The 22,489-nt window shown below is 50.1% G+C and overlaps 1 protein-coding gene across 2 annotated transcripts in view; it reads right to left on the bottom strand.

Annotated features, from left to right (window-relative positions):
- The window catches only part of KIAA0513 (KIAA0513 ortholog), an 82,563-nt gene that overhangs the window by 13,023 nt on the left and 47,051 nt on the right, over positions 1-22,489 (bottom strand). For both annotated transcript variants that reach the window (XM_044987062.1, XM_044987061.1), the window contains exons 2-9: positions 19,574-20,085; positions 12,783-12,882; positions 12,264-12,337; positions 11,554-11,624; positions 8,912-9,119; positions 7,548-7,588; positions 6,866-6,953; positions 6,247-6,324 (exon numbers count right to left, since the gene is read on the bottom strand). In XM_044987062.1, coding sequence (XP_044842997.1) covers positions 6,247-6,324; positions 6,866-6,953; positions 7,548-7,588; positions 8,912-9,119; positions 11,554-11,624; positions 12,264-12,337; positions 12,783-12,882; positions 19,574-19,917 — 1,004 coding nt within the window. In that variant the 5' untranslated portion in view covers positions 19,918-20,085. The remainder of the gene's footprint in view (positions 1-6,246; positions 6,325-6,865; positions 6,954-7,547; positions 7,589-8,911; positions 9,120-11,553; positions 11,625-12,263; positions 12,338-12,782; positions 12,883-19,573; positions 20,086-22,489) is intronic.

A 22,489-nucleotide genomic window follows, 5' to 3' on the forward strand; every position in this document is an offset into this window, starting at 1 on the left:
GCATGCAGCCCCTCTGTAGCTCTGGGGAAAAGGATAGAAGGCCAGCTTTGATTGCTCAGATTCAATACTCCATCACCATTATATGAAAGGAAGCTGCAATATCAGTGTCACAATCCCCTTTGCAATCCATTGCACATGAGAGATGCTGGAGGCATTCAATCCTGTAGGAGAAACCCTTAAATAGGTACATGCTCCTGCATTAATGATCACGGCTGGAAGACATTGCAGGTTCCTAGAACTGGTATTCAGATGGTATTAATCACTGGTTGCTATGATAAGAAGCTGCTGGTGAATCTCTTCTTGTGCCGTTTGCACGTATGAACCCCTATTTTCATCTCATTCCTCTCTATGAAGCAGTGAGCGCCATGTCTGCATGCCACCTTACCTTGCACCCACATGGAGCAGGCAGAGCTAGAACCAAGCCTGTTGCTTCGTCCCCTGATTTCTAACTTTAAAGGACTTGCAGTGGTTTTATTTTATTTGCAGAGACTGTGCCGTCCCTGTCTGAAGGGCTGCGATCAGCAGACCTGGCTGTCTCAGAGCTCTGCCAGGACCAAGGTGGCTCAGCAGTTTGCATGCTACATTTTGGAAACTGTGCCCATGTGCAATGTGATCCTGGCAAGCACTTGTTTTTGCAAGGCGTTTATCAGCCAACTGCACATCTGCAGCATGTTCACGGTCAACTACAGAAGTGCCTGGATAGAGAATGGCATCCAATTTAGGAACACACAATATTCTTTTCCAAGACAAGAAACTCACGTGCAATGCTCAGACTGCTGCATGTCTGCAGAGTTCACCTGTTGGGGGTATTGGACATAAAATGGATTATTTTCTTTTCGAAAAGAAGAAAACCCAGCTTGTTGGCTTTTATATTTTAACTATATTCACTGATTCATAGATTTTAAGGCCAGACAGGACCATTTGATCATCTAGCCTGATCTGCTCATATTGCAGGCTATTCAATTTCACCCAGTTACACTGACGTTCAACCAAACAACTTGCATTTGGCTAAAGTTTACCCTCTGGAAAGGTATCCACTTTCACTGGAAGACACCCAGGATGCAGTAATCGTCACTTCCCTTGGTAGTTTGTTCCCATGATAAATCGCCCTCACTGTTAAAAATTTGTGCCTAATTTCCATTTTGAATTTGTCAGGCTGCAGCGTCCAGCCATTTGGCCTTTCTCTACTGGATTAAAGAGCCCTCTGGCACCCAGAAAGGCATTTATACACTGTAATCAAGTCATTTCTCAATCTTCTTTGTGATCAGCTAGACAGACTGATCTCTAAGTCTCTTACTGCAAGGCATTTTCTTCAGCCGTTGATTCTTTTTTGATACTGGTTTCTGCACCGTCTCCAATGTTTTCAACGTCCTTTTTAAAATGCAATCATAATTGTGTGCAGCATTCCAGTATCGGTCTCATCAGTGCCAGATACAGAGACAAAAATCACATCCCCACAGCTACTCTCTACTCCTGTTTATACACCCATGGATAGCAGCAGCTCTTTTCCTCAGAGCACTTGGAACTCACGTTCAGTTGCTTAGCCACTCTGACCCAGAAATCCCCTTCTGAGTCCCTGCTTTCCGGGATACATTTCCCCATTCCGCAGGTCTGGCCTGTATCCCTTCTTCCTAGACTTCGCATTTGGCTGTATTAACACACATTTTGTTTGAATGGGCCCAGTTTACTGACTGATCCAGATCTCTCTGTATAACTGCCCTCTCCTCCTCTATATTTATCGCTCTGCCAATCTTTCTGTCATCTGCAAATTTTATCAGCAGTGATTTGATATTTACTGCTAGATCACTGATAAAAATATTGACTAGTGTCAAGCCTAGTACCGCTGCCTGAGGAACCCCACTAGAAACACACCTGCTCTATAATTCCTCACCGACAGCTGGTTTATGAGATCTGTCAGGCAGTTCTTAATCTATTTAATATGCGCTCCATTGATATTGCATAGTGCTAATTTATTAATCAGAATATCATGTAGTACTACATCAAACGCCTTACAAAAGCCTAAATGTATTATTATCTATGCGGTTATCTTTATCAACCAAACTTGTAATCTCAAAGAATGAAATCAGGTTTGTTTAACAAGATCTATTTCCCATGAAATCATGCTGACTGACATTAATTATATTCCTATCTTTTAATTCAATTCCGTGTCAACTTTTACATTATTTTGTCCGGGACTGATACCAGGTTAATTGGCCTGACCTGGGTCTTCGTGCTTGCCCTTTTTGAATACTGACACAACATTAGCATTCCCTCCATCTTTTGGAATTTCCCTGATATTACAGTGTTTATTAAAAATCTATCGTCATCAACAGGCCAGAAATCTCCTCAGCCAACTCTTTTAGGACTCTTGGGTGAAGTTATCTGGACCTGCTCATTGAAATATGTTTATGCCTAGTAGATGATGTTTAGCATCCTCCTCAGTCACTAATGGAGAGGAAATAACTTTATCCTGCTGTCTGTCTGATTTGGGAATTTTCTTTTGATTACTGTCATCTGCCTAGGACTTATCTTGAAGTTTTCAGTGACAAAACTACTGCTCATAACTATAACCATGGGGTATGTTTCAGACACCACGTTCACCAGGGGAATTGCAGCCCTCAGGAGATGTGTGTAACACTAGAAGGTTCCTTACAGCAAAGTTTTGGTAGCAGAGTTTAGCACAGCATTTGCAGAGCAGTGAGAATGAAGAGCTGGGTCTCCCAAATGGTGACTAAGTTAATTCCAATAGGGGGATGATCTCTCTACTGGGGGCAAATTAACAAGGACTGCTGAGAAGTGACCGCTTTTAAAAAAAAAAACTATGGGGACAAATTAGGATGACCAAGCACAGCAGAGAAGAGTTTCCAAGGAGATTTAGACTCAAGATTCAATCCATTACCTCTGGATTCTTGTCTACAAACAGGAATGAGTGTCAAATGCACCTCTGGTGTAAGCAGGTGTGATGCATTCCCATCAAGTACCGCACTTGCACACTTCAGGGCTCAATTTTGGCTTGAGTACTCGAAAAAGGGCCTTCACGCTACCACGTATGTCTTGAACAGTCTGTAACTGATACCACAGACCAGGCTAAGTCATTCTTGCCTTACCCCGAGTCGGCACTTTACCCTGCTTTCACATACCCCGGAGGAGTCTCTGAATGATGCCCTAGCCTGTGTTAGAGAGCACCCATCCCTGCATAGCTGCTGAAACCCTGCAGACCCTTCGCCAGAGCTGCGTGCATGGGGAGGGAGACGGAAGTGTTAACGGACGCTACAAAGCTGTAGCGGGAATTGGCCCCGTTTGAGGCTTAATGATGCCACAAAAAGCCTTGGTGCAATACGTACCAAGAGTGCAACTTGTATCCCTCCCCACAACAGCCAAACCAGAAGGGAGGCCAGGGCAGCTGTGTGTGTGTGTGTGTGTGTGTGTGTGTCTCTCTCTCTGTACCAGTGACAGCACACATGGAAACACCCCACAGTACCCAGGCACTGACCGACTGGGAGCAGAGTTTATGGTCCACCTCCCAGTTGCCTTCTGACTAAGGCCAGTCACTAAAATACTGCGTCCGCTTCTTAACATTTGACTTCTACAGCAGACTGGGCCCTTTGCCCCTCAGGAAGGGGAAACGCCCGCAGCTGTGGGGTGGGCACAGCATGCTGCATAACAGGGCGGGGAGATGTGCCAGTAGGGGCCATTCGGGCTAAGACAGTACGACAAACCATTCCTCTCCCATGAATTAGCGTCCTGCCTGTGGGGCGTGGACACAGGGGGTTAAGATTTCACGCCCAATGAGCATAGCACTCACTGGACACGTGCCATGGAAGGATGAGGAGCTGAAACATGATTTGAAACTGCAGTTCCAGGGGGAATCTTGGCATTTCCAGCCTGAGGCTTAGATTCCCGAGCGCCTCCCTCCTCCCCACCCCCCAGCCAGCACGAACCTGACTCTACCATGGCCAATCACCCGCTGGGGACCAGGTTTGAACGAAGGGATATTGATACAGAAGGGTTCAAACCAGTGCAGAATGTTACTCTGAGTCTAGAGGGCTTCCCCTTGGCCTTCCTTGGAGCTGCTAAAACAAACCACAGAGACGCTTTCTGCGGATTTAGGACTGTCCTTTAATGAAAGCTAAAAGGTGAGCCTCTGAACCTGGTATTTTTACAGTGTCCCAAAGCGAGTTGCAGGACGCTACTCGTTTTAAATCTGCTCTCCCAGCTATGATTTAGATTTTCATTCAACAAGCTGTGCCCAGGCTCACATTATGCAGCTGGCCTTTCCTACCTTCCCAAAGGTGCCACATGAGGCGTTGCAGCTTTTCAGAACCTCGGCAATATTTGCAGTATCCTGGCCACAGCTCAGAAAACGTATTTATTACAAATATGCTTTGTTTTTGCAGACAAGGAAAATCAGCCATCCGGTTAGCTCAGAAAGGCATTCTCATCACAGAGCAGCTGCCAAAGGCACATGACCTTGCGAGACATTTGCTCCTGCTAATTTCATGCTTCATAAATGCAAGTTGTATTGATGTTCAGTAGGATCTTTCATTGGTTTGTGTTTAAAAAATACTGAAAACGTGCCAGTCTTTTCCAGTCCATCAGGGCACTTCATATCTGGTAAGTAGCTGAGTCCTAGATTGCAACACTTGGCATTTTTCAACCACAGATCTCAAAGCACTCTACAAAGGTAAGGAAGCATTGTCCCCGTTTCACAGGTATGGAAACTGTGGCAAAGAGAGCTGATTCGCCCAAGGTCACACACACTGGGTCAGTGGAAGAGCAGGGACAGAGGCCAGGTCTCCTGACTCCCAATCCAGTGCCTTATGCACATCACCATGCTATCCTCCTTAAAGGGACACTGTCAGGTTAAAAAAAAATTCTTTTAAAGTAAGTGACCCACCCTGTTATAAGCAACATTTCAGAATACTAAGTCAGAGAGAATTTTAAAAAACAAATAGATTCCTCATCACTTATGAAACTTATTTCAACATTTAATTCAGTAACTTGAAAGGTCAATTTCACTTCTCTTTTGAGTCAATTTAATTTCTACTTCTCCTCTGCCTGTACCATGCTGCTGCTGCCCTTTCACAACACTACAGAGGATTTTGCAATCCTAGCAATGAAACCTCCCATATAATTTTATCATTTCCCTGAAAGGTCTCTAGTAACACAGCTCTCGTAAGACTTGCATTTAAAAAAAATAAAATAATAAAAAAAACAGACAAAAAACCCATACTGGATTTTGGACCCAAGCTCTGCGACTGTGTCCCTTTAAAAGCAGCTAAAAACAAGAAAACCTTTGAGATCCCAAATCCTCAACAGGATAAATGTCTAGACTTAAATTACATGAGTATCTATATTCAAAAAGAACACTGGAAAAGGTATTCTTTCCTTAGCTGCCTAGACACAAGCTCAGGGTTCTACTTCCATAGCAACCTTTTAATCAAACACATAAAGCAGAGCATTTCCCTACAATCTGCTTCTGTTTCGATAGATCAGGTCCATAATGGCAGAGCGAAAGCAGGACCTTGAGTCCAGGTTTTGGCAGGACTGATCATCATCTATTTGCTATACAAACGTAGCTATTTTGGAGAGATGACTTCAATGGATTTCTCCTGTCCCAAAGGCACACGGCCTCTATAACATCCATGGGAACTGCACAGCTGAACTCCTCTAAGCCTATGGTAACCAAGCCCCTCAGTGTTATCCGATTGCAACTTTCTGTGATCGAATAGAAGCTGGCTTAGATGCTCTCCTATGAAATTGCAACCTCTGAGAAGCGCTGATCCCCACCCCTGCAAGTTCTAATGGCCGGGGCTGCACTGCAATGACCAGCCCTGGCAGAAAGAGGCTCAGCACTTTCCAACAGCTACTATGCAATATAGGCAGCCTCCCTATGCGCTGTACCCAGTGCAGAGAAAAGGCTTTCAGAAAGAACGCCTGGAGGAGGGGGCAGGCTCCTTTCACCGTACTCTTCTCCCATAATGCTCCACCTGGGCCCGATTCCAAGCACCTCCATGCAGTTAGTTCTAGCATTAGCCATGGCAATTGCCTTCACAGTGCAGCAGGATTTAAACAGCTGTCAGCTGGGTGGACTTCTCAGCAAACTGCTGCAGCAGGAAGGGCCTAACCTGTCATCTCCACTGTTGGGGGGGCTGGGGAGTTTGAGAGTGAAGCATGGGCCGTTTTCCCCCTGCCTTCCAGCCCTCCCTTGCCAAGGGCAGCCAGAATTTAATGTTCACGCCCTACCTGGTGGTGGGAGATCTCTTCCTCCTCTCGCAATGGACAGCATCGAAAAAGGCTGCATTCCAAAATCTCAGGGTGTGCCTGCAAAACAGGGAGAAGGCATTGGAGATGGCGCGTTGCACGGGAGAGCACGGCCGCCACCCCAGCAGCACCTCCGAGCAACCGTGGGGCACTTGTGCACGTACACGGGGTCCTGCCAAAGTGCCCTCCCCACAGATCCAGCCTTTGGCTTCTATGCACACAGCATGCAGCAAAGAGAAGTCAGCTTTACTGAGCTGTTAATTCCTGGTTTTGGGGGCTTTTGATCAGCGGCTGCGTTGACAGATCTCATCATTTGGGGGGAGGTGGGGGGTGGGCAGGGGGAAGGCAGAGTCAACTCTGCATATGCAAAGAGTAGAATACTTGGATCAGGCACACGGCTGAGTTGTGGGGAACGGCAGCATGTCACTCGGCCTGCATGGCAGCACCAGCTCTGGGCACTGTTCTCTGAGCAGCACAGGGCCTGGGGTCCCCCTCATACTGCCGGTGCTGTGCAAGTGGATGCTCCTGCCAGCTGACTCAGAGCTACCAGGCACAGCTGGTCCCCGGGGGCTGCAGCTCAAGGCGGATAACCAGGCTTTACCAGATAGGCTGCTGCTTCAGGTGCATATATAAATAGATCTTCTCTCCCTTCTTCTCCTCTTCCTCCTCCTCGGGGCCGTACAAGGAAACTGTCGGGAAGCAGAGTTGCACACCAAGGCTTGAGGACGCTGATCTGTACGAACACAAACTTAGCGCGACTCAGCTACTCACCCCACCCCCCAAGCAGTCACCCCGAGGTACCGGGGGAAAAAAAAGCAACGCAAACCATCCCTAGCGGGGGCAGAGAAAAGCAGCTCTGCTGCGTTTCTCCTCCTCATGGCTGCTGCTGGAGCTCAAGGAGCTGGTCCATTAGCTCAGAGGCAGTAGCCGACACAAACCTCTATACGGGGAAGGGGGACGACACAACACCACAAAGCACCACACTGCGTGTGTGCAGGTTACATTCAGCACCCAAGGGATGCTGCTGTGGAACGGGAGATGCTACTGCTCTGAACAATGGATTGGAAAAACGTCCTCTGGTTTCACTGCAGCTTCCTTGAGTGCCCCTGCAAACCACACTAAGAAGCTGTCAGTCATTCCCCACGGCAATTTCACTCTCCCGGTCACTTTACATGACGCTGGCAATGCCGGGGCATTTCACACCAGGTCTGCCCCCTGAGCCCCACCCTAAGGTCCTAGGGATCCCCTTGCTAAAGCCATTGATTTGCGGTTGTGCTGCTTACCTGTCTTCTGCAGCTTCTCCTTCGGTTTGTCTTCCCCTTCCCTACAGCAAAGAAACCGTGCCAGTCAGCTCCTCCCTCTCAGAAACCGATGCCCTACAGCAGCCAGCTCCCCCTCCTATCAGCCCACGTGACTAACCCATTCAGCCTGCTGGCATCCACCTCCCCCATCACAGCCACTGGGGCGAGACACAAGAGGCTGACCGAGGTGCTAGCCATGGCCAATATACACTGGAGCCCTTGGGAGAGTTTCACCCAATAACTTCATGCCCACGCAGGCTATTTCCCCAGAATGTCTCCCAGTGCTTTGCAGCCACACTTGCCTCTCAGAAGTAGGTAAGCATGTTATCCCCATTCTGCAGATGGGGAAACCGAGGCATGGGGAGGCTGGCTGATTTCCTATCGTCACCCAGGGAGTCAGTGGCAGAGCCAGGAATGCAATCCAGCTCTGCTGACTTCTGGTCCCATGACTAACCATTATAGAACACTCCAGCTCTGGTATCCCCACCCTTGCAGAGTTGGGACGATCAGTCGGAAAGCCCCTGGAAGGTTGTTACTCTTCTCTCTGCATTGGGCACTCTCACACTTTCTCACTGAGGGAGCCACATCTAAATGGAGAGGGTGTCTCGGGGACACCTGCACGGGCCACGCCCATTTGTGATCGCACGGGCCACGCCCATTTGTGATCACACGGGCCACGCCCATTTGTGATCACACGGGCCACGCCCATTTGTGATCACACGGGCCACCTTTCCTCCGCTCCCATTGGTGGTCAAACACCACCTCCCTGGCGTTTAATGCATTTGTAGTTTAACGAGCTTTACAGGCTGAAAATGAGGTGCAGCAGCCAGCAGCACGTGGCTTGCCAAATCTCTTCCGCACACCAGCACGTTCTCTCTGGGCTGTTGATGGTCCACAGAGCAGTTTGGGAACCACGGCTCTATGCCCAAAGAAATCCATCTCCGGAGACCACCTGTCTCAGCACAGATAGGGACAGACATGTAGGCCTCGCTAGGAAGCCCACATAATGCTAAGAGCTGCAACTGGAGAGCCTGAATTAGGAGCTCTCACAGATCTAGCGACCTTGTGCTGTATGGAATCATACCTATCCATGTGTCTGTCTCACGCTCTAGTGACTGCGGAGCTGGGTGAACGTGCTACAGGGGAGATAAAGCCCTGCTTTATCCTCCTCCTTTAGCCACCTGAGTAGAGGCACCTGCTTTCAGAGCAGGAGGTTGCCTGTTCTATCCCAGATAGCACGCGCATATGTCTGGTTGACAGCCATGCGGTCTGCACGGCCCGTTTGTCCAGCCCACAGCACACGTCCCCTACACAGGGCGTCAGAGCACTGCTGGAGCAATACTCACTCGCTTTTCTTGCCCGTGGGTCCCTTGAGCTTGGTTTCCAGCCCCCCGAAGAAGCCCTTCACATTCTCAGTCTTCGCTGACGTGTTCTTCAAGAGTCGCTCGGCAATGTCTTTCTTCTCAGCCAGCCAGCTGTTCGCCGACTTCAGGTACGAGTCGATGCTCCCCATGGGCTTCTCCTTAGCCTCCGAGGGCAGCGCCTGGGCTTTACCTACAAGAGAAACAGGAGGTTCCTAGAAATGGCTCTTTTAAGTGATCCCAGGATAACTTAATCTAGGCGGCTCCCTACTGCAAAGGCGGCTGCACGGCTTTAGCTACAAGCGCCTCAAGTCCTCACTCCTAGAAAGGTTACAAAGACACCAGGTTTTAGCCACATGGAGACTAAACCAACACCACAAGGCTTCAGAAGGCAAATCCCCTGTGTCAGCATCTCCGTCTCGCCGGGATGCATCCTTCGCTTTAAAGCCAACAGCGTGTGCATGATGGCCAGCATCTCCTGAACCAACAGCTGGTGCAAGGCAGACTGCTGAGGGGTTTGGCATCCTCATAGCTAGAGAGCAGAGAGATTCTCTTGGCTGCTGCAAGAACGTTCAGAGGGGGAACAGCCACTCGATTTGCAGCGGAGGCTGTGGGGGTGCCGGGACGTCACTGGTCTGAGATCTAGAGCAGTGGTTCTCAACCATTCCAGACGACTGTGCCCCTTTCAGGGGTCTGATTTGTCTTGCATAACCCAAGTTCCACCTCACTTAAAAACTTGGGCTTCAGCCCTGAGTGGTGGGGCTTTGTGCCCTGGGCTCCAGCGAGTCTAACACTGGCCCTGGCGACCCCATTAAAACCAACTCGCCCACAGACTGAGAACTGCTGACACAGTACATAGAGCAGTATAAACAAGTCATTGTATGAAATTTCAGTTTGTGTTGACTTCACGGGTGCTTTTTAGGTAGCCTGCTGTAAAACTAGGCAAATATCTAGATGGGTTGATGTGTCCCCTGGAAGACCTCTGCGTACCCCTGATTGAGAACCACTGTTCTAGAGGAACACTCTTTCCAGCAACCCACTGGATATTTTATGAATGTCATTTCCCCTCTCCTCCGCATTCACCACTCAGAGGTAAGGCCCTCACTCTCCAGCCCCCACACTGCTCAGGGTCTCCCATTAGGCTCCCCATCTATTTCCTTTAGTCTTTTGGGATTAACTAATCCACCACTTCACCGTGCTATGAGCCCAGCTCCACACTCTAACTCTCCAAGAGAGTTTAATAGTATTCTCTAGCTGGCAGCGGGACAGGAACGGCAATTCAGAGAAACTCAATTAAAAGAAGCTGGCCCCAGTCATGAGGAGAAAAAAAAAAAAAAAGCTGTCACTGGACATTGATTTCTTATTTGAAAAGCTCCAAGCTCAGCAGAATCAGAGGAGCCTGGGTGCCTAACAGGGAATCTTTGAGCCTCACGAGTCCGTTTTAACCTGAGCTCACAAACTCTGAAATGAAGTAAACTCAATCACGCAGCACTGCCATGACCCCATCACGCTGTGCTGATAACACAGGCCTTAGAATGGGTGCGTTCCCTGGCCGAGAACACAGGAACAGGGACCCTCTAATAATAAAGGAGAGATGTTTAGAACAGCCGGATTCCCCTTCTGCTGCAGCTGGAGAAAGCATGCGCCGCAGCCCCGGGTTTCAATATTTATCTACCATGGCTCCCGTCGTCCCAGTAGCCAAGCACTACTGTAATAGCCAGATGACATCTCTTCTGTTGAATGGACAAGGACACACCAGAGTTTGTCGCCCTTGGGCATTTGTGGTAAGACACTGAGCACCAAGGGGTTCAAAGCAGCCGTGAGCTGCCGGACGACGACATCTGGAGCACACGCGATACACTGAAAAACACGGTCCTCACTCTCTGCATATACATAACTCACAGTAGCATTAATGACAATCATGCACAGGAAGAGGGAAGAGCCCTCAATGCCATAACAACGCTGGGCTCCCAAACACAGCTCAGCTCATGCCTGATCTTAGTTCCAGTGACTGCGATATCGATTCCACCTCTGTGCTGGGCATTTGGTGCAGGAGCAGAACCCGCAGCCAGAGGAACGTGGACAAGGAGAGAGAGAAGCGAGGAAGCTCCTGTTTTTTAAAATGGACACGATTTTCTGTTGAAAATGGCTCCTAAGGCTGAAGACTTCCCTGTTTAAAAGTGCGTTGGATTTAGAACAAGATTTTCAGAAGTGACTAGTGATTGCGGGTGCCTCAGTTTCTGGGCATCCAGAGACTCAGGAAGGAGGACTGATTTTAAGGAGGTCCTGAGCCCTCCCCGCTCTGAAAAATCAAGCCGCTGAAGTATCTCAAGTTTGCGCCCCACAAATCACTAGTTAGTTCTGAAAACTTTGATCTTTAGTTTTTTAAACTTGGGTTAGAAAATTGAGCCCTCCACAGATACCATTCTCAGTGACTGCCTCCCAATCTCAAATCAAGCGGATGTTTCCGTGTGGGATTAGGGACGTCATCCTAGAGCCAGCTGTGCCCCTCCGAGTGAACACACATCTGTTCTAACAACCCACCCTCACACTTATTCTGAATCGTTTCAACGCCCCCACTCCTTCAGCCAACACGAGAAAGGCACCCGTGCGCACAAGCCACTTACCAATATGATAGTAAGTGAAACACATGGTCATTAGATTTTTGGCAGGACCAAAGTCATCCATCTGGTGACACCTGAAATGGGTCAGGGAGAGAGAGAGACGCAAGGAATTAGCAGCTATATCTACAGCAGCATAGCAGAACTGGCAGATACCCAGAGGTACCAGATGTTTTGGTACCAGTCCACTTTGGTACCAGGTACCAGGCCACTTTGGTACCAGGTACCACCAGGTACCATAGTGTCAGCTTAACTAGACTCGCCCTCTGGTTACTGTAAATCCCATTTGGGAAATGTCAGACTTCCCGCATCCCAACTGCTCAGAGCCCCACCCCACCCCAGCATTACTGTCTCTAAACCCACCTACCTACCCAGGACCGGCTCCCCCCACTGCTTTACACTAACCCAGACACTCCGCTTCCAAGCAGCCATGTGCATTCACACTGGAGATGCTGCCAATTAACACGTGGCCCTCAAAGCAATTTCGGTGCAATGCAGCTGGCTCAAAAGGTGCTTCCAGAGACATTGCTCTGCTGTTCAACTGGGCACAGGTAGCTATTATTAGCACCGGTTGCTGACTTTCTACTTAGCTGAGGCTGGTCTCCTTAGGTGGCATGGAAGCAAAGCGTCCCTCTGATGGCTTGGTGGGTAGATTACAAGAGGGCTCAGTTGTGAAAAAGGAAATCAATCCTGCTTTGATATCTGCCATTACTTACTCAAACAGCACCACCGCGAAGGACTGCACCAGCCGATAGAAAGTCTGCTCCGAGACGCACTTGGAGTTACAGCGCTGCAAAGACAAACGAAGCCGACACATGCCAGCGTTAGCACCGCTTCCTCTCCACTGCTACTGAGACGCAAGCCCCGAAGACCTGACGTGAGTGCTCCCAGAGAATTCGCCAGTGGGGCTGGGCCACTGGATGCTGGTTTGACTGTGGAATTTGACCTGGGAGCTGGGAGGAGTTTTGATGAGTTATTTTGATTTTTTTTTAAATGAAACTGACGGCTTCTCTCTAACATTCCGCTGCCCGGTGATTGATACAGTTGCATTTTTAATACAATTCAATACATGCATCCCTTTGCCCCCAGCTCTCCCCACTGAGATGAGGCATGGTCTCCAAACACATCACTCTGCTGTTCTAACAGACGTCCAGGTGACCCACCCTCCTGCCAGGCACCCTCAACTGCTTTGACACAGAGTAGTTAGCATCAGGCAGCTGCTATCCCCTGCTCACCTGAGCACTGACGTATCTTGCAAACCACTCCCTGCCTTTTCCATTCTCTCCGCTGCACAGCTCCCCAAACTTGGCCTTCTCCTCTTGGTCCAGGTCCTCCCTGGAACAGACAAGAAATCAAACACTTTAAATTCCCCTCCGGCACTGAGCTGCTCAGAAAATCCCTGCAGCCTGTGAAACAAGCGGAGGTATTCGGAGAGCCAGGAGCAGACCCTGGGGGGAAAGAATCCACGAGTTCTATCAAGGGCACAATCAATCAAGGACGCAGCTGTATCAGCAGGGCTACATGTACAGGACATGTCTGTATTGTCATGCACATACCTGCTGCTCAGGCTGCTTCTTGGCCTCTCCATTCTGCTCCTGGTCTTCACTAATAGATGCAGTACGTCTTGGTGGGGGGGGGAGCAGTTTTTTTGTTCAGCGCATCACAAATCACCAAAGATATGTCTACACAGCAACATGAGCCCAAGCTTACATCTAATCCCCCTTGAGTCGATGCTGCGATTGCGCTAACTCAGGGCTCCGACACAGAGTCCCAGGACCCTGCAGGGCTGGGGGGTCCGAAGTCGAGTTAACCCAGGATCCGAGCTCTATTGCTTTGCAGTGTAGATGCAGCCCCACTTGACTTGGGGGCTAAGGAGTCAGCTGGAAGTATCCCATAATTCCATGGGACAGATTGCTTAGTCCTCTCTATCCCAACGATCTGCAATGCACTCTATTGAAAACGGAAGACATCCCCGCTTTGCGAATGGCAGCAGCTCAGGTCGGCGTTGACCCGTATTCTTCTGATCACCAATCTGTAAGCATGCCAGAGAGCCGCCTGGGTTTGCAATGGAGAGCGAATCGATCAAGCAAAGCGAGCTGCTTCCTGGAAACATGCAGGACGGACAGTAAAGTTTTCCCACAGTGCACCATATTCGGGGGCAAGGGGTGGCTAGGGTCTCAAACATGGTTACTTTGACTCAGGTCTGCGCACGTCAGTGTGGACATCAGAGCCCTAGGTTCGAGCACGGGTTAGAAAAAAATCTTAATGTAGGGTTAAAATACGTTGAGGTTCAAGCCCAGGGATCCCTAACAGGCCAGCTGACTCGAGTCCCACTAACCCTGGGCTTACATTGCACTGTAGACATACCCGGAGTCACACATTCATCTTGCAGTAACCCCTAGAGGTCCCAATTATTGACTTTTGCTAAACACTGTACAATACATGGTAAAGACAGTCCCTGCTCCAAAGAGATTACACTGGCAATACGGATTAATGACAAGACATGATCGGGGGATGAATATTTCTCGCCAACGCAGGGAAGGGAGGGATTGTGTGAGTATTACACTTATTGGTCTACCTGCTGAAAGACACCATGACTATTAATATAGCATCACAGGCGGTACGGGGCATTTTACAGGAGTAGCAAGACAAGCTTATGATCCAATAGTCTTGGACAACTCCTAAACCATGTCAAATGGGCATGCCACCTTCCTTAGCCAGGGAAGGGCTGAGAGAGGTACCAGAATTTCTTTACACACCATAAGCAGAGTATACAGTGCTCTGTGGTGGAAGTCAGAGGCGAGACACCAATACAGCAGCTGCAGCACAGGGAAGAAGCTGTTGATGAAAATCAGGCAGAGGCCAACCAACACCAGTCACGCATGACAGATTCTCTCTGTTTGGAGCCGAGATGGCTGCCCGGAAGCGGGGAGTGGGCAAAGCTGCACTGCTTAGTGGGAGTGTGATGCATTTTAATTGGGGCCTTTTTGGCGCATGGTTTTAATTTAGTTTTAAAAACCCCAAAGCAAACCAAGTCATTGTGACTGTGAGGAGCCGAGGTTTCTGCTCTGGGTTGGGATGATGCAGCATTGCAGTCCTCAGGCAATAGCACTTGTAAACGAGATAGAAACATTACACATCTCAGGGGCTTCTCTAATGCCAAGAAAGTGTTTCTTAGTGAAAAGAACTGCCAGCACGGAGGCAGCCAAGTGGGTTTTCTCCTCTGTCGAGTGCTCAGACTTGCCAGGAACGTTTTGAAAGTGAAACGAGAGCTCTACTCTCAAGAGCTATTCACTCAGCAACTCAACGAGTGCAAAACCTCATTGGAAATAGAAAGGGAGCTCTCCCTGCATGGCAGGGGCGAGGAACATCTGCTCTCCTGGCCTGCGCTCTTCACACACACAGTGCCCGGCACTGCAAGAGTCGACTGGTTTGTAAGATGAAAGTGGGACAGAACCTCAGGGTAGCGCGGATGTGAGAGAGCGCAAGGTGTGAACAGACCCCCCCGCTAGCTGGACACAGAGCGACCGCACACTTACAGTTCCTGCCCTCAGGAAGGGCAATGAGCCCGACCACCATTGCCACGTGCTACCTACCTAGAGAGTCCTAGCAGGACTGTAGTAGGGCCCCCTCGGCTTCTGCCTCTGCTAGGTTCACAAAGTCACTCAGAGACCCTGGGTTTAGTAACCGCTGGTGCACTTTATTCTCAGGCTTGTTCCCACCACCGTACAGCTGCAGGCAGGAGGGAGGGGAGAGCTACCTCCCAGCTTCCATTCCCTGCCTTTTCCCTTTCCTCCTGCTTCTCCCCTGGCTTCCTTCCCCTCCGGCTTTTATGCAGCTCCAGGCTAATTAGGTAGCAGCTGTCTCCGCCTCCCCAATTAGGGCCAGGTTATCTCCAGCCCACTTTAATTTGTTCGCCTAACGAGGAACGGGTGTGACCAAGGGCTGAATCTGCAACCCTTTGTCCAACACCTGGTCACAAGGACTCAAACCTTCCCTAGCTCCCATCACTCTTAAATTTTGTCTACACTACAGAAGTGAGCTGGGCGTGCCAGATGCAGCCTCAAGCTTTGGCTAAACAGGCAAGGGGGTCAATGTCCCTCGCCGCTAGACGGCTCCTAGGGCACAGTTACGGCACTGCTTGCTGCAATGGGCTTGAGCCCCTCAACATCAGCAAGACAATCACATTTAACCCGGCCCGAATTGGAGCTTATATTCCCCAGGCATATGCACTCCCAGGAGCTCCTGGGTATTGGGGAAATGAAAAAAGATTCCATGACGGCAATACTAATAATTCTGGTCAGTTTCCATTTGACACAGACACAGACACAGACACAGACACAGACACAGACACAGACACAGACACAGACACAGACACAGACACAGACACAGACACAGACACAGACACAGACACAGACTGTTCTCAGCTTGGATCTAGGATGTCTCTGCAAGGAGAGACAAGGAGAGTGAGGTCATGTCTTTTATTTGACCAACTTCTGTTGGTGAAAGACACAAGCTTCCAAGCTCCACAGAGCTCTTCTTCAGGTCTGGGAAAGGTAGTCCTGGCATCACAGTTAATACAAGGTAGAACAGATTGGTTAGGATAAGTAGTTCACACATTGTCAGAGACCATTCAAAGTGCAGCGGCTCTGTAGTCACAGGACTAAAAAAAAAAAGGGAGTGGGGTGGGAGGTAAGTGGGTTATAGATTGTTGTAATAAGCCATAAAGCCAGTGTCTTTTTAGGACCATGATTTTTAGTGTCTAGCAAAGCAGGTTTCCTTTGAGGACAAGGACTGAGAGGTCAGACATGGAGTGATCGCTTTCTGGAAAGTGCTCACCTACAGGTGATAGAGTGTTTTTGTCTTATTTTCTGTTGTTGTGAGAGGCCATGCAAGTGTGTAATGATTGTTATTGGGGCATTCAGTCCACTGGATGAGGTCCCCTACATGTGACACGCATGCGCAGGACCTAGGGATCTCGAAAGGTGTTTTGTGGGCGGGCATGCGCTCCGTGTCTGACCTCACTGTCCTCGTCCCCAAAAGGAAACCTGCACAACATCTTCAAAGGACGAGCCTGGGAGCTTAAGTAACTTTGCTAGAACCTAAAATTGGAAAACAGGTAGAAAGTTTTCCCTGTTTGGATAGTTCAGCTCTGGAATGGGCTTACAAGGGAGGTTGTGGAATCCGTCACTGGAGGTTTTTAAGAACAGGTTGGACAAACCCTGTCAGCGATGGTCTAGGTCCTGCCTCAGGGCAGGGGGCTGGATGAGGCCTCTCAAAATCCCTTCCAGCCCCACGTTTCTATGATGAGAGTCTGGCTGGCATCTCCTGCACCCGAGGGCCTGACGAAAGCTCTAATCCCCACTAACTCAGATCACTCCGGGACATTTGGCTCTTGCCACAAGAACTTGACAACGTTTTGGCAGTTGAAGTGTTCCAACCACTGCTTCTAATGCTGACCAGTATTGTCCTCCTGCCACCTTGAATCTGCCCCCAGTCTGTCTGTTGCATCCATCTGCTGTCTCTTGTCTTAAGCTACATCTACACTAGCCCTTTTGTCAGTACAATGTATGTCGAGTGTGAAAAAACATCCCCCTGACCGAAAGAAGCACCGCGTGGACAGGGCTATGTTGGGGGGGTGGTTTAACGATGCCGACGGGAGAGCTCTCCCCTGTCGGCAAAGAGCAGCTACACGGGAGATCTTATAGCGGTGCAGGCGCATCGGGACAGCTATGCCGCTGTAAGGTCTCTAGTGTAGACAGTGCCTTTTTGTCCTGTGTTTGTACAGCACCTAGCACAATGGGGCCTGGTTCAGGATTGGGGCTGCTAGAAACTACAGTAATGCAAACAAATAATAAACTGCTCCCTTCAGCCACTTCATCACCTATCACCTTCTGGCAGCTTCAGGTAGAAGGGACAGGCCTCTGTGACCCCCTACAGTCTGTACCCCCACGTGCCCTGTCCCATCTACCTTTCAGATGTATCTGCACTGAACATGGCCGCCCCAGCCCAGACGGACTCAGGAAGTGGGCCAGTTTCTCCTGTACAATTGACACGATGGAGGAGGCTCCATCTGCCACCCCTCTGACCCCTCCCGGCAGCTCCAATCCCCTGTCCAAGGAGCACTTTGTCCCAGACAGCCCCCTAGCTGTGCTCTGAATCCTTCCGGCTCTACTGCTCCTTGTCGCTCTCCCTAGAGTGACCAGACAGCAAGTGTGAAAAATTGGGACAGGGGGTGGAGGGTGGGGGTGTAATAGGAGCCTATATAAGAAAAAGACCCAAAAATCGGGACCGTCCCTATAAAATCGGGACATCCGGTCACCCTAGCTCTCCCTTCCAGCCTGCATCCAGCTCCGCGGTTCAGCAAAGAACATGGGAGTCTCATGTTACCGTGCACCCCCCATACAGCACAATCCCCAGGTGCGGGAACTCCCAGTTGGGCTGCTTTATGGCCATGCTGACAGGTGGCCCTGTTCCCTTTCCCTGCTTTGTGCTGCTCTTTTGTTCTCAAGACGAAGGAAGGAGCCACCGATTTCCAGTGCAGAAATTCCCCAGCAACAACTGAATCACCTCGAGCAAAACTATCAGCTCTGCCTATTGCTTCCCACCAGACGATCTGCTCAATCACACTGGATGCACTGAACTGGATTATTTCACAGACCGAAACAAGTAAGCCTTGCTGTCGGGATCAAAGGGGCCGAGGCATCCGTCGCTGACAAACAGCAAACAGACCCCCATGTGCATTGGATCCCCTGACATTAAGATTAGTGAGGAGGTCTGCATCAAAGCCTGAGCAACGCAGAGATGTGTAGCAGGGCGAGAATGGAGCGGGGGACACAGTCCCTCCGCCTCCAGACACAGCTCCATTGTGACTAGATGCAGAAAGCTCTCCCTGCTCCTCTCTGCCAACCCCCCTCACTCCCGGATCCTACACCAGGTTAAGCAGAGTGATCGAATCTGGCAGCCGGGCCTGGGCAGGCAATCAGAAGGGGACGTGCCGTTCCAGGCATCGCAGTCTGAGGAAGAGCCGCACGCAGGGGACATGCTTGATGCCTCAGCAGCTCCAGCGTATGGCAAGACATGATGTCAAAGGCCATTTCCCTGCAGCCACCCAAATCCAGGTACTTAGCACGGCTCCACTGGCCAAGAGCTTTCCTCTGCTAGACGGCTCTGTGCTACAGTGGCAGGTATAGGGGCGGCCTAGACAGCGGTTATATCAGACAGGTCAATTCCTCCCCTCCTTTCCTGGGTACATGCAACACAGCCACATGCATATAGGGCTGGAGCGGGACCACATGCACAGGCAGTGCCCGAATTCGGACAGGCTCCTAGAGCGGATGCCCCATACCACTCCCCCGCTGTCATCCCCCCGACTCATTCATTATCTCGCTTCATGACCCATTCTCTGCTTTGTACGGGAGGAATGGAGCACTGGGATGCATGCATGAGGGCATGCAGCACAGAAAAAGGCCAGCCGCCGAGCCCCTGAGCAGCCCAGCACATGAGGGCAAGGAGGGGAAACTATAAGTCTGGTTAATTTCAGTCCTGTTGGAAGGAGGAGGGGAACTTGCAGAACCTGATCTCCCTCCACGTGGCAACCACCCTTTCCATGGGAGGATCTCCAGGCACTTTACAAGCATGAGTGAATTTAGCCTCAACCTCTCATCCCCACTCATGAGATAAGGAAATATCCCATTTTACAGAATGACAAAACTGAGGTACAGAGAAGGAAAGGGACTTGCCCAAGGTCACAGAGCCAGTCAGTGGCAGAAGCAAGAGTTGATCCTGACCTCTTGAATCCCAGTCTCTAGTTCCTCTAACACTGTGTGGAGGGGGAAATCTACATTTGCCAAATGCAGAAGGGGGGGAGAATTTAAGCTTAGAAAAAGGGCGAACAGCGAAAAGTCATGCCAGTGGAAGTTACTCAGCAGCGTGCTCTGGAGGAGGGGGCAGCTTCATTATTCCCCACTCCTTCCCAGCATGCACCTCCGCACAGAGCAACCCCCACTGTGCCTGGCTCACTCACCCCCCACTGAAGATCTTCTCCACATACTGCCTCATGAACTCCCGGCGCTCCACCATCACCTCGTCCTTGGCTGACTCTGTGCTCTGGTTGGACGAGAAGGACTCATTGGAGGAGGAGCGGCGGTAGTTGTTCCAGCTGTGATGGCTGGGCGAATCCCCCATGTCGTTCTCACTGTCGGCCGACTCCGTGGTGTCGCTCTCCTCTCCTACAGACGCCGGGTCCCCCAGTAACCCATTGCCGCTGGAGGGTTGAGGGGGTGAGGGAGGGGACTCAGCGGGGACGGAGGCAGGGGGCTCGGAATCAAAGTCAATGAGGTTCCCCACCGGCACGTCGGTGGCCTCCATGGCTCGTAGAGCGAGCGTGCAGGGGCAGGAGGCTGCTTTGGTGTGACTCGATTTCCCCCGTCAGTGAGATTTCAAGGCCATCTGCAGCTCAGTGTGTCAAAGACGCTCCTAGGATAAGCTGGCTTGAGCTGGCAAGTCCCCCCGAGGATCCAGGCTATCAGACGGCATCTGAAAGGCAAGACACAATCACCACTGAAAGGACAGTCCAGGGAATTGGCATCATGGAGCCACTCGGTCAGGTCACGACAGCCCCAACCAGAGCAGCAGCGGGCCCAGAACCTTCCATCCCTCCCAGTGACTGACACTTATTCAGCCAATTCCCACTCCTTCGCCACCAACAGTGGTTGCTAGCAGGACAGGGAGACAGTGATGGGCCAGTGCTGGCTTTGCAGCATTTATTAATGCCATCTAAACAAACAAACCAACCAACCCACTCATCGGGCAGTTGCAGCTTTTCCCCTAATTCACCCATTTCGCCTGTTAATTTAATTAGCTCAAGCTCTGCTGGCTTGTTGCTGTACACGGCATTGAATCATAGAAGATGTGGGTTGGAAGAGACCTCAGGAGCTCATCTAGTCCAACCCCCTGCTCAAAAGCAGGACCAACACCAACTAAATCATCCCAGCCAGGGCTTTGTCAAGCCTGACCTTAAAAACCTCTTCAGATGGAGATTCCACCACCTCCCTAGGTAACCCATTCCAGTGCTTCACCACCCTCCTAGTGAAAAAGTTTTTCCTAATATCCAACCTAAACCTCCCCCACTGCAACTTGAGACCATTGCTCCTTGTTCTGTCATCTGCCACCACTGAGAACAGCCGAGCTCCATCCTCTCTGGAACCCCCCTTCAGGTAGTTGAAGGCTGCTATCAATCCCTTCTCACTCTTCTCTTCTGCAGACTAAATAACCCCAGTTCCCTCAGCCTCTCCTCGTAAGTCATGTGCCCCAGAACCCTGATCATTTTCGTGGCCGTCTGCTGGACTCTCTCCAATTTGTCCACATCTTTTCTGTAGTGGGGGGACCAAAACTGGCTGCAATACTCCAGGTGTGGCCTCACCAGAGCCTCCACCCCCAGACTATTTACTGGGTCGCGACAGGCCAAAAACATTTACAAAGGGGTCCTGAGCACAACAAGGTTGAGAACCACTGCAATAAAACATATTACCCCTCCCACCTTGTCTCTCTAATATCCTGGGACCGACAAAGGATAGCTCAGTGGTTTGAGCATTGGCCTGCTAAACCCAGGGTTGTGAGTTCAACCCTTGAAAGGGCCATTTAGGGAACTGGGGTAAGAATCTGTGTAGAGATTGGTCCTGCTTTGAGCAGGGGGTTGGACTAGATGACCTCCTGAGGTCCCTTCCAACCCTGATAATCTAGGATAATAACTACACTGCATAATAGCAAAGTAGGCAGATTTTACTCTCAATTAGCTTTCTCAGAACCGTATTTGGGGCAGGGTGGGGTCTGATCCTGGGAGGTGCTCAGCACCAATGGTTCCTATTGACTCGGCTGAGAGCCAGGAGAGCTCAGCACCATACAAGACCAGACCTTCTTTTGAAGAGCTCAGGAAACAAGTCACTAACTTTGATTTGCAGTGCAGCTGAGCGAAACGGTGCATGGCACAAGTGCCAGAAGGGAGCCAGGGAAGGACACACTGACCTCTGTGGCGGTACACGGGGATCAGGAAGGAATAATGAGTAACTCACGTCCCAGGGGGCAGCACAGATACACAGTGTTGGGAAAAGGAAAACAAGTCCTTGACTGGGACACAGGGTTTTACTGGTGAATTCGGGTCAACAACAGAATCTGTGCCTGTTTCAGACACACAGGAACAGGGTCTGAATGATCAGCTTCACATACAAATTTAGCAACGTAAAGTTAATTTTTAGCACTGACTGATATACGCCGGGTTGCCTTTGATCTTCATAGTGTTTCGCAGACATTTAACCAGTTCTCAGCTCCGCAGCAGGTATTCTAATCCCTGTTTTCTAGCCAGTAAAACCAAAGTACAGAGAGGTGGTGTGACATGCCCGAGGCTGGACAGTGAGTCACTGTCAGAACTGAATTCAGTAGGTGCCCATTCCCAGTCCTGCGTCTGGCCTGCACACCTGTCCATCTGCCATCAATTTCTGTCACAGGACCCGGGGGGATGGACATGCTTCTAATTACCATCCTTGCTGACTTACCTGTCCTCTCCTCTTAATTCTTAGACCCAAGGGGTTACAGCTAATTCTGATGGGCAAGGGGCTTTGGGGGACAGTTCAGGCAGTTCCACTTTCTACTAGCAGGTGTCACTGCGGGGGGAGGAAGGGAAGGAATAATCCTAAATTAAACTACACAAATTTTACCATTGAACCATTCGAGACTGAGGTCTTGTCTACACAGCAATGTGGCACTGGTTCAACTTAAATCAGTTTTTAAACCAATTTAGTTAAACTGGTGCAGTCTGGTATGGGCATTCCTGTTTTGGTTTATGAGTGGCTTATTTCAGTTTAGCTTCACCTGTTCCGAATTGATTTACACTGAACTGGAAAAAAATCACTTTCAAACCCAAATGAGAGTGCATCTATACAGG

Source organism: Mauremys mutica, chromosome 14 (assembly GCF_020497125.1).
Source record: "Mauremys mutica isolate MM-2020 ecotype Southern chromosome 14, ASM2049712v1, whole genome shotgun sequence".
NCBI lineage: Eukaryota > Metazoa > Chordata > Testudines > Geoemydidae > Mauremys > Mauremys mutica.